This window comes from Micromys minutus (assembly GCF_963924665.1).
Source record: "Micromys minutus genome assembly, chromosome: 24".
In the NCBI taxonomy this organism is placed as follows: Eukaryota; Metazoa; Chordata; class Mammalia; order Rodentia; family Muridae; genus Micromys; species Micromys minutus.
Window position 1 is genome coordinate 29,727,506 of NC_137959.1, and position 12,498 is coordinate 29,740,003.

The following is a 12,498-nucleotide window of genomic DNA, read 5'->3' on the forward strand; positions in this document are numbered from 1 at the left end:
GACCTGGACTCACTGGTTAGATTGGCTGTCTGGCCAGCTTACATAATGCTTCTGTCTTCACTACAGCGCTCGGTGCTGAGCTCTGATAAAGGATGCTGAAGATCTTTAGGTCTTCATGCTTGCACAGCAGACATTTTCCCACTGACTCATCCTCCTAGTAGCATGAAGCCAAGACTGTCCATCAAAGGACATGAGCAAGCACTCCTACTGCCTCTAGACAGCAGAGATCATGTCTCAAACAAAACAATACCAAACACCAAGTTTTATGGATATTATTGTGCTTGGGTATGATGTACATGTGTGAGTGTGAGCACGCATGTGTTGCGTTGTTCTTGTACAGGTCAGAGGATACATTTTGGGAGTTGGTTTTCTTTATCTGCCATTGGGATCCAGATCCAAGGATCAGACTCAAGCTGCTAAGTTTGCACACCAGTTTCTACTTTCTGATTGTTCTCATACAAGTTGGTTTCTATGTCTTATGCTAGATGACCTCAAGAACTTTTCTCCCCAATCATTCCCCTTTTAAACGATTAGATTTCAAGCAAATATATCATTTTCCTTACATGGTTCTATGTCAGCATTATCTACCAAGAGGAAACATGTCTCTCAGGACAGCAGATAAAGGCTCCGTATCTTTCTCGCCCTTTGAGAATCATCCTATTCTGTTTTGTACTTCCAGATATTCTTGGAGAACTTGGAGCATGAAGACTCTTTTGTGTATCTATCTGCAATTCAGGGTAAGTTAATGTGGACCAAAGATGCTATCATTTTCATTTGAGGGATACAACCACAAGACACAACTGGTCATTTGTTCATCTTTCTGCTTCTTAAATGGGACACTTCTGAGTGATAAGAACATTCCTGGAAAGTTTCAGTGTCTCATAATAATGAAGTTTCTTGTTTACTTCATCATTCTGTAGATTAAATCTTATTTCCTTCAGTTTCGAGAGGTAAAGAATGGTCCATACATGAACTCTTATGATGTTAACTGGGGGGCCAGTGAGGTAGCTTAGGCATAGGCACAGGCCACCTAGCCTGAATTTGACCCACATAGTGGAAGGGGAGAACTGATTTTTGCAGGTTGTCCTCTGACTTCCACATATATGTGCACCATGTGTACACACACTCACACACACACACACACACTCAAATATGCACATATGCATGCACAAAGAAAAAGCTACAAAGTTTTTTGTGTTTTCAGATGGTTTTGGTTTCATTTTTGTGGTTTCTTTGTTTAATCATTTTTGGTGAGTTGTTTTTGGGGTGTGTGTGTGTGGTGTGTGTGTAGTGTATGTGTATATATGTGTGCCCATATATGTCTATGTGTATCTGTGTGTAGTGTGTATGAGTACGTGTGCATGTGTATGTCTGTGAGTGTGTAGTGTGTGTGTGGTGTGTTGAGAAGTAAATCTAGGACCTCACACAAGTAAACACTAAAAAACTACACTTCAACCTTAGCTTCAGGTATTTAATATTTCTTCATTAGAAAAAAAATTACAGGGGGCTGGAGAGATGGCTCAGCGGTTAAGAGCACTGACTGCTCTTCCAGGGTCCTGAGTTCAATTCCCAGCAACCACATGGTGGTCACAACCATCTGTAATGGGATCTGATGCCCTCTTCTGGTGTGTCTGAGGACAGCTACAGTGGTGTACTCACATGTAAGAATTAATAAAAGTTGGTTTAAAAAAAAAAAAAAGAAAAGAAAAAAAATTACAGCGTAGAGTGATGGCTCAGCATCTAAGTGCATGTTGCTATTACAGAGAGCCATGGTAGGCATTGAACATATGCACACACCCATGTGTGTGTTTGTGTGTATGTGTGTATATATATGTGTGTGTGTGTGTGTGTGTGTGTGTGTGTGTACACACACATATATATGTATATATGAAAAATTTAAAAAGCATATGGAGCTGGGCATGATAACACATACCTTTAATCCAACACTCAGGAAGCAAAGGCAGGAGGATCTCGAGTTCAAGGCCAGCCCGGTCTACATGGTGAGTTCTAGGACAGCCAGAGCTACATAATAGAGAAACCCTGTCTCAAAAAACAAACAAAACCCAAACATATGGAGCTGGAACGAAGCTCAGTGGTAGAACACTTGTGTAGCATGTGCAAGGCTTAGGTTTGAACCCTAAAACTGTGGAGCAAACGTGGGAATCATTATATTTCTTTTTTGAGATTCTTTGTTTACGATGTTCTATTGCTTTATAGATTCCAGACCTAGAGGGAAATGCAAAGTTAGACACCTTTTCCGAAAACATCAGAATCACACCATGAGACAGCTGGAGTTACCTGTTTCCTATGGTGCCAAGAGCAGGGACTCTTTGAGGCAGACTGCCTAGGTACACCTGTCCCTCAGCTGAACAGACTTTGCCATGTGCTTTAATGCTCCTGAGCTTTAGTTTCTCATCAGTTAAAATGGAGTTCAGTGTATACATTAGTTATTTTTCACACTGTTACAACAACATTCTTGACCCAAAAAAAAGACCACACCTTTACATAAGGAAGAATTTGGCTCACAGTTTGAGAGTGTTGTCCATCATGGTGGGAGGTAAGACAGCAGGTGAGGCATCCATGAAGCGTGGTCACAGGGGAGGCAGAAAAAGATGAGTGAGTGGCAACTTTCTGTTGTTTATCTGGAACCCCAGCCTGTGAAAATGGTGCTGTCCACATTTAGGATGGCTCTTCCCACCTCAACTAACTGAACATAGACATTCCCTCACAGTCAGTCCCATCAACTTGACAACATTACCCAGTCACACTAGGCACGAGTACCTGGTTGTCCCTGCCCAGTGGCCTGTTTGTAGTGGTGTCAGAAGTGTCCGAAGACAAGCATGGATACTAGAGGCTGTCTCTAGGGACAGCTGTCCCGCCACTTCACTTTCATTCTTTTGGCCAAAGCAAGTCATGTGACCTACACAAACAGTCAGGCGTGAGAATGATGTGCCTGCAGTGGGACAGACAGCTCTAATAGTGAAGGGCTGGGATGCAGATTGGTTCCTACCATGCAGCTCTTCACACTGCTGTGTCCTGTTTACATAGAAGCAAGGCTCCTAACAAACACAAAGGTACATCCAGGCTCCTGTAGCCATGATGTTCCTGAATGCAACTTGGGCTTGCACTGTACAGACAATATTTGAAGCTTAGGAGAGTGCAGAAGAGAAAGAATACAGTGGCGAGGGCCCGAGTTTAGGAATTCTTCTTTCATTCTACAAACAAGCTTTGAGGACCTACTACATATGAAACACTTAGCTGACTAGGGTAAAAGGCAAAAAGAGAAGAAAGGAGACAGATTGACCATCTAGGATGCAGAGGACAGCTAGGAGAGTTGAGAGTTTCCAGAAAAGGTGATTGACCTGCAGCTGTGGAGATCAGACCAGGCTGGGCTCAGCAGTGCACAGGAGGTCTCATGAGGCTGCAGGGCATGAAGTGACACTTTCGGAAACCTGAGAAATCAATGAATGGAGAACCCGTGACTCCTCTAAATGTAAGTCTCAGAAACCAAGTTACCTGTGCCTTTCCAAGGAGATGTGTTTCACAGACTGACTTCCTTTTCTGATTTTAGGGCTGGGTTTTTGGAAGCAGTGGCATGTTATTCTACTGTGGCAACTTTGCTGCTTGGGAAAAACCTTGCTGGTTAACCCACTGAGCTCATTAGCCTCTGGGATCTGCTATAAAAACTGCAGCTGTTGGTGTTGTGTTTGTTTTCACTGGTTTTAATTGGTGTGCTAATCAGTCAGTAGCTAATTTGGTGATGAAGAACAGGGCAAGTAGGAAGACGTGGAATTTTTGTTCTCACCTCCCCAGGATGGACAGATTGAAGTAATTGATGTTTTTGGTGCCTATAATGTGTACTTAAAAGCCAAGGCCTTAGGTGAATTTCCCATTAAGAAAGGCAGGAGATAAATTTTCCCACCTGTGTGGTCAGTGCCACTTGCACAGGCCCAAATCACTCCAAGAAGCTGGGTACCCCTTCAGGACAAGGGTACCAGGGAGTGCTTTACATCTTTCTTTGCCTTGGACTGCCTACATGGCTCCATGGGAATTTTCTGTTCAACTTAGTGATATTTCAGATATTTTTGTACATGCTTACCAGTTCTGTTTACAGTAAGGACAGAGCAGAGGGGCTGAGTAAACTCATTTGTACAGTGGGTGTCTTTTCTTGTCTGACTTAAGAATCCTGTTACATGTGTTGTCTGTTCATGTAGAACTAAATTTCTGAATAGTTAGGCTTGACTTTTGTGAAAAAATATCTGCTTATTTTTTCATCCTGGGAAGATGCTGGTGTTTTGGCTGTCCTAGCAGCTTCAGATAGAAAACCGTGTTGAAAGGTGCTGAGTTCTATTCTGAGGGTAGTGGCACAAGCCTTTAATTCTAGCACTGGGAGGCAGAGGCAGATGAATCTTTGTGAGTTTCTGGTCTACATAGTGAACTTGAGGCCAGCCATGGTTACTTAGTGATACCAAGTTGCAAAAAAAATGAAAAGTTTTTTTTCAGTGACAAGGAAATGTATACAAAGTAAAAATCTTCTCTCTCCCCAGAATAGGAGTTAAGATATATCCTTAATTGTTCCTTAATATGTTGAAGGTTTAGCAATTTTTGTGTGTCTGTGTGTGTGTGTGTGTGTGTATTGCACGTATATATGTGTGTGTGTGTGTGTGTGTGTGTATAAGTATCATATATATATATATATGATATATATGATACTTATACACATACATGCTTGTGCAAGCCAGAAGTTGACACTGGGTACCTTTGCTGATTTCTCCCATTTAATTTACTGAAGCAGGAGTCTCTAGCTGAACCTGATTTGACTAATCTAGTTGGTTAGCTCAGGGAATTCTCTATCACCTAAGTGCTGACCTTACAGGGCTGTTATTTCCACCCAGAGTTTATGTGAGATCTGGGGTTCAAACTCTGGTCCTCGTGCCTGCATGGCAAGTATCTTACCTAGCAAGCCATTTCTTCAGCCTGCACTGTAGGGCTTTAAGGGCAGTTTTGTTGTTCAGTAATTAGTGTGATAAATACATTAAGCTCTTATAGCCGAACAATTTATCTAGCTATGGATCTGCTCAGATGCCCTCGAAGTCACTGCTCTTAAAGAACATTCTGCATTTCAGGGGTTCAAGAGATCCCTCTTAGTGTCAAAAAAATCTTTGGGTTCAGTGGTGTTTTTGGAAGAGCAATGGTATTGAACCCAGGTCCTTTAGCATGCTACAGAGGCACACTACCAGCCAGGTGGTGGTGGTACATGCCTTTAATCTCAGCATTCAAGAAGTAAAGACAGGTGGATCTCTGTGAGTTTGAGGGTAGCCTGATCTACAGAGTCAGTTCCAGAACAACTAAGGCTATACACAGAGAAACCCTATCTCAAAAAATTAAAATCAATCAAACAAACAAAAAAAGCAGAGGTACGCTACCACTGAGCTACATTCTTAGGCCCAAAATGTCTTGGGATAAAACAATTATAACAGGAAGGAAGGAAGGAAGGAAGGAAGGAAGGAAGGAAGGAAGGAAGGAAGGAAGGAAGAAAGGAGAAACCCACATCTCAAGCCCAGCCTGGGAGGTGAAAGTGTGCCTTGTGTAAGGAAGGGAATCTAGGCATCTGACATGCCCAGACAAATCATACCCTTCCCACCCTCTTTCTTTTCCATTTCTTTCAAAGCACCAAAAGGAGTGAAGACAAAAGGTACAGAAAGGGGGGAGTGACAGTTGGAGTATAAAAAGATGACAAGATTTTTACAGAGTTTCAAACTGAGCAGAAATACAAGCCTTAACTTGCCAGGCACCAACCTTAGGCTCAGATTTCTACCTCAAGTTAAAGTAAGTTAAGAAACCATTAGCTGAAAATAATTCTCTCTCCCTTGAAGGATCATCTTATTGGATTTGATATGGAAATTTGGAATTTACCTTCTCCATTTATGTCCTTGAAACAGGAAGATTTCATTCTGCTCTGACCTGGTTTCTGTAGTGCCTAGCTGAGGACCAAGCACTTATCTAGTGTTTCTTTTTAGGCTTTAGTAAAGTCATGAGGTTGGCAGGGAAGTAGACATTATGCTCATCCTTTAGAACTTATTTGAGATGTAATTTACATTTCTAAAATGCCCCAAATTTTAAAAATGCAAGTCAGTGTTTCTTAGTATGTAAAGATGTAACCACAACATTTGGGAAGGCAAGACAGGAGGTTCTACAGTTCAAAGTCACCCTTGGCTACATAGTGGATTTAATGCCAGCATGAGCTATGTGTTTCTGAACCCCTTTCTCCACAAAAAAGGGGGTCTGGAGAGACATTTTAGATGGTAAAGTGCTCACCTCAGAGTCCTGAGGACCCAGGTTCCATTTGGAAGACTGTAGAAGAAAAGCTGAGGTGGAAGCAGGTGTCTAATCCTGGCACGGGGATAGAGACAGCTGGGTCACTGGAGCTTACTGGCCATCTTGCCTCACTGGCTTAGTGAGTGCCATGCTCAGTGAGAGACCCTGCTCAAAAATAAGGTGGAGAGAGATTGAGGAAGACACCAATGTTGACTTCTGACTGCTCCATGCATTCACAACATATATATGTTCACCTGATGCACTTATGCACACATGTGAACATAAATATGCATACACATATACCCCAACACACAAAAGATTTGGACAGTGTGGTGGTTTCAGTGAAAATGGCCCTCATAGGCTCATATAGTTGAATGTTTATTCATCAAGGAGTGGTACTACCTAGTTGTGGCTTTGTTTGGGTAGGTGTGGCCTTGATGGAGGAAGTGTGTCACTGGGGTCTGGCTTTGAAGGAAGGTCCAGAAGAAGCCTAGTGGCTCTCCCTCTTCCTGCTGCCTATGGATTCAAATGTAGAACTCAGCTCCTTCTTCAGCACCATGTCTGCTTGCAAGCTACCATGTTCCTTGCCATAATGACAATGGAGTTAAACCTCTGAAACTGAAAGCAAGCCCTAATTAACTGCTTTCCCTTATAAGAGATGCCATGGGTGTGGTGTCTCTTCACAGCAATAAAACACTAAGACAGCCAGCCACCACTGCTGTCTGATCTGAGGATATTTTTTATTATCCTATGCCCATATCACTCCTGGCAACCACTGACATTTCCCTTCTCTTTTGAAATACTTGGCCTTGTGTATGCCAGGCAAGTGCTAGATCACACCACTAAACTCATCACCCAGGAGCTACTTTTGTCTCATGAATTGCCTGATCTAGACATTCACATATATGGCAATGGAGTCAGACCTGTTTTTTTCTTTCCATAGGGAATTATTTTTTAAGGTTCTTCCTGATTATATAAATAGCATCATTTTGGTTTTGTTTTTTATCATCAGTTAGTAGACAGCTGAGTTGTTTGTATCTTTAACATCATCTCTCTTTCTCTTCCTCTGTATATGTGTATTGTGTGGGGTACATGTTGAGGTCAGAAGATAACTTGTAGGAGCTGGTTCTTTCCTTCTATCATGTGGACCTCAGGAACTAAACTCAGAACTTCAGGCTTGGCCGCTGCTGAACTGTCTTAACTATCCTGTTTCTGTTTCTCAGCTACTGTGAACAGTGGTTTACAAAGTTTTGTGTATACATGTTTTCATTTTCCCTGTGTATACAGCTAGAAGTGTTAGGTCATATAGTAACTCTATGCTTATCTATAAAGTGAGGCTATTTCATATCATACCTAAAAATTAGTAAAATAGACTGTGCATCTAAATGTAAGAGCTAAGTCAAGAGGTTTTTCAAAACTTAGCTGTACCATTTTACCTTCCTGCTTGTAATGAACAAACCTCTACTATTCTAGCCAATACTTTAAAATTTTCTGGCCTATTTCTTTCAACTGACCTAATGGGTGTGAACTGACTTTGTGATTTAGGTTTATATTTTGCTGATGATGCTGAACACCTTTTTATTGTTTTTTTTTTTTTTTTTCATTTTAAAATGTTTGTTAGAAAAACATGCATTCAGATTTTTCTCCATTCCTATTTGGGCTGTTTTAGTTATTGGGTTTTAATATCTCCTTGTATATACTGGAGTCAATTTCCATATCAAACATGATTTGCAGGTGTTTTCTGTTAGTGTAGTGCTGTTTGGAACACAGAAGCTTAGCCTTGATGAAATTTGATCTGTTAACCTTTCCTTCCATTCTTTCTAAGTTATCACTGAAATCCTGGTAATGGAGATGCCTGGTGTGGTGGCACACACCTTTAACCTCGCTCTGGAGGCCAGTGGGTCTCTGTGAGGTGAAGCCTATCCTGGTCTGCATGAGTTCCAAGCCAGCCAGGAATAATAATGAGACCCTGTTCAAACAACAAAAGACAGTAGGTTGACGTGTATGTTTTCTTCCAAGAATCTTACTGACTTAGCTCTTCTTACATTTAGATACATAGTCCATTTTGAGTCAGTTTTTAGATGTGATATGAAAGAGTCCTGTTTTATAGACAAAGACTCTGGCACTTATCCTTAGCCTAACCCTTTCTCCAAGATCACTTAGATCATTTAGATCTTAGTCCTTTAAAAAAAATGTTGTTTTATTTTCTGTGCATATGTATGTGTGTGCACCTGAAAAGACAGGCAGACAGAAAGAATGTATACATGTGAGTGCATGTATGTGTGTATGTATGTATGTGTGTGTATGTATGTATGTGTGTATGTATGTATGTATGTATGTATGTATGTATGTATAATTTATGAGAGGCTGTTCTCTTTGTCCATCCAGTGTATTGGTTCTAGGATGAGTCAGTTTATCACATGTGGTAGTAAGCACCCAAAATCCTCTGTGCCTTAGAGATTGCTCTTTACGTCCTAGGATTCAATAGGTTGTTCTTCTAGAATTTTTCAAATAATAATAGAAATTGATTCTGTAGTTTGCTTTAATTTTTTTGTTAATTTTTATTTACGTTCATGGGTGTTTTTTCTGCAAGTATGTTGGTGTATTATATGTGTGTCTGCAGAGGCCAGAAGAGCACTAGACCCCCTGGAACTGAAGTTATAGGTGATTGTGAGTAATCGTGCGGGTGCTGGGAAGTGAAGGTGAATCCTCCACAAAAGCAACCAGTGCTTTTAATAGCTGAGCCATCGCGTCAGTCCTTTTGTTGTTAGCCTTAAAAAAAAAAAAAGCATAGCCAGCTAATGGTAGCATAATTCCAGCACTCTGAGACCAACTTGGTCTACAGAGTAAGGGCAGGACAGTCAGGGCTACACAGAAAAAAACAAACAACAACAACAGTCTCCCCCAAAACAAAGCAAACAAAGAAAGGAAACCAGAATGATGGCAGATGGCAGTGATTCTCAATATTTACTCAGGAACTGAACTAATTAGCTACTGAGTAGCCACATTTGTTTTCCAGCATCAGCTGGTGGACAGTTGAGTTGTTTTAACTTTTTGATCATTATTAATAACATGGATAGAAACATTGTCTTCTATCATTCATCCTGAAATATAATAAAGTACTATAGCTCTATCTATCTGTCCGTCTGTCTATCTACTAATTTATTGTTTTTTGAGACAGAGCCTCGAGTACTCAAGTCTGGCCTTAGACTTGATAGGTAGTCAAGGATGGCCTTGGACTTCTGACCCTCCTTCCTCCACCTCCCTAGTGCTAGAATTCCAGGCATATGTCACCATGTCAGGTTGGATTATGTGTTGCTCAGCAGTGAATCATGGCTAAGCAAGCACTCTATCAACTTTTGTTGTTGTTTTTGGCTTATTTTTTGTTGTTTGTTTTTTATTTTAAAGGCAGGGACTATATTTAGCTTTGGCTAGCATGGAACTCACTATGTAGACCAATCTGGCCTTAAACTTTTGAGATCTACCTGCCTTTACCTTCCTAGTTCTGAGATTAAAGATGTACTCCACCACGCCTTGCTGACAACTTCATAAATGGAGACTTGGCTTGCTGGTAGTCACAAAAGCTAGAGGAGTGTAGAGCTGGAACCAGTGTTTTTGCAGAGATTCCTAATCTTTAGTACTTTATCTTATTGTAGTTCACAGGGTTTACATGATGCTTGCATCTCCTCTTCCACACTGTGGTCTGGAGGTGTTTCAAAGCCCCAAATACTTAAGTTTGATAGTAGTTTCATTTTTAGACTTTCTGACCAGTGGTTTCTCTGTCAGTCAAAAATCAATATTCAGATTTATCAGAGAACTTAGCAGTTTGGTACTTTTATCTCTCTAAAGAAAAGAATAATAGCTACTTCACAATTATTTGCACTTTTCAAGATTACCCTGGATAATTGTTATGTCAGAGAAATGGCAGTAGGTTGTGTAAAGTTACCACCTACTGAGTGCCTGTCAGTCATAGCAGCCCTGCGGGTTTCGGAATGAGGGAATTGAGGCTCAAAGATGTTAACTACTTGGCTCAAAGTGACATGGATACTAAGTGACGGGGTGAGGATTTGAAAATAAGTCTCTGGTTCAAAAAACCATTTGGCAGCGGGAAAGGTAGTGAGCCCAGTGCCCATGTTGCTTTAGTTCCAGGCTGAATCTCCCCATGCTCTCCATTACAGGAACCAGACTGCTGCGGGCAGTGGTTTCGTCATAAACCAGCTATTTATACAATGGAGCAGCGTGCTGATGCCACGTGTCCTGTGCTTACTTTCATCGGCCCATTTGACGGTGTGTAGGGTGTTACTTTTCAGGTCATCTCTGAGTCTTCAAGACTCCCTCGACCCGCTCTGCTCCCCTTCCATCAGTGCTCACTCAGTACGACAGCTATTAGTATTGCTTAGGAGCCTGAGAGAAGGCTCCAGAAAGCACCCCTGGGTTTATGTGATGTCTGTTTTGTACGACTGTAACAGAACACCTGAGCCTGGTATTTATTTGTAAAGGACGGGTCATTTTCTCACAGTTCTGCAAGTTGGGAGTTAGTTGATTGTCTGCAGGCAGTAACTGGCCAGGATCTTGGTGCTGGACCATCCTATGGTGGAAGGTGGGGTTTGAGGACCAGAGACAGGGAAGCTTGGAGAATGAGAGGCTGAACTCATCTTTTTCAGGACTCCCCACTTCCACGGTTTTAGCATTAATACATTTGTGTAAGCTGAGTCTTCATGACATAGTCACTTCTTGTATTAGCTAGGGTTCTCTAGAAGAGCAGAACCAACAGGGTCAACATATAAGATAGAAATGGATTTATGAGATTGGCTCCTCAAGTGTGGTTGGGAAGCAACAGTGGCTGAATGCATACTGGGGAGGCTAAAGGCCCAGTAGCTGCTCTGCTCACAAAGCTGAGTTCCTCAGCCATCCCAACCTGGTTCTGAAGGTCTGTCTGCAGGAATGATAAAGGAAAGGAGTGGTGTGGTGACTGTAATTTCAGCATTTAAGAGATCCAGGCAGGTGAACTGTTATAAGTTAAAGACCAACCTGCTCTATATAGTGAGCTCTAGGTGAGAGTCTATCTCAGCAAGAAGAAAAGAGTGAAGGCCAGGGACTTAGTTCAATGGTAGAGTGCTTACTTGGCATGTGCCAGGCCCCATTGAAAAGAAGTAACAGCAAGCATTATACACATAAGCCCAGCATTTTACACAGTAGCTCCTAAGTAGGAACAACCAAAAAACATCTGTCACCTGATGATAGATAACTAAAATCTGGTACATTTATACAATGCAATATTATTTGGTAATAAAAATGAATGGAGTTCTAATGATTCATACCAGGGCATAAATAAACCTTGAAAGAGTGGATAAGTGAAAGAAGTTAGATACAAAAGGCTATGTCATATGATCTATTTATGTGCAGTGTCCAAAGTAGGTCAATCCATAGACATCAAAAAAGAGCGGTGGTTCCTAGGAGCTGGGAGAGGGACAGGACAGTGTGTGACATATGGACATGAGTTTCTTTTTGAACACATACATGCAAGTGCCCCTGAGGTTAGAACAGGGTGTTGGATCCTTTACAGCTGGAATTACAGGAAGGTGAGAGCAGCCAACCTGGGTGCTGAGAACCACACTCAGATCATAATAAAGAGCAGCAGCAGACCCTCTTAAGCATGGAGTCATTGCTCCAACCCTAGGTAACATGCTTTAAATAGTAACTTAAAAATTCAGAACAGACCAGGATGGTGGTTGGATATGCCTTAATTTCATCACTTGAGAGGCAGAGGCCAGCCTGGTCTACAGAGTGAATTCCAGGACAGCCAAAGCTACACCGAGAACTCTGTCTTGAAAACAAAAACAAAGAAAAACAAAACAGAACAAAACAAAATTTGAAAGAGTAGATTTTTATGAAACTCTTGGAATGTGAAGGATGCAGGAGCAGAATTTAGATACAGCTGGAGTGAGAAGCTGAGGTTGAAGGGAAGCAAAGGCTGAAGATGGTCCAGAACCTGGGTTGTCAGGGAGCAGGCTGGGTGTGCAGGCGAGGGGTGATCAAGCTGTTGGGGGCATTTGCAGGCACCCAGGCCCTTCTGTGAGACTGCAGGGAACCCTTTGCAGGTGCCAGTCCCTTCTGGGCCATGATTTGGTGGCAGGTTCTCTGAATGGAAGGAGCAGTGCTGGTTCGCTGTGGTACTTG

The 12,498-nt window shown here is 41.8% G+C and overlaps 1 protein-coding gene across 1 annotated transcript in view; it reads left to right on the top strand.

Moving 5' to 3' along the window:
- Positions 1-12,498, top strand: part of TANGO6 (transport and golgi organization 6 homolog) — a 153,003-nt gene that overhangs the window by 57,785 nt on the left and 82,720 nt on the right. Inside the window, exon 14 of the mRNA XM_080936912.1 lies at positions 680-737. Within this exon, the coding sequence (XP_080793038.1) occupies positions 680-737 (58 nt within the window). The remainder of the gene's footprint in view (positions 1-679; positions 738-12,498) is intronic.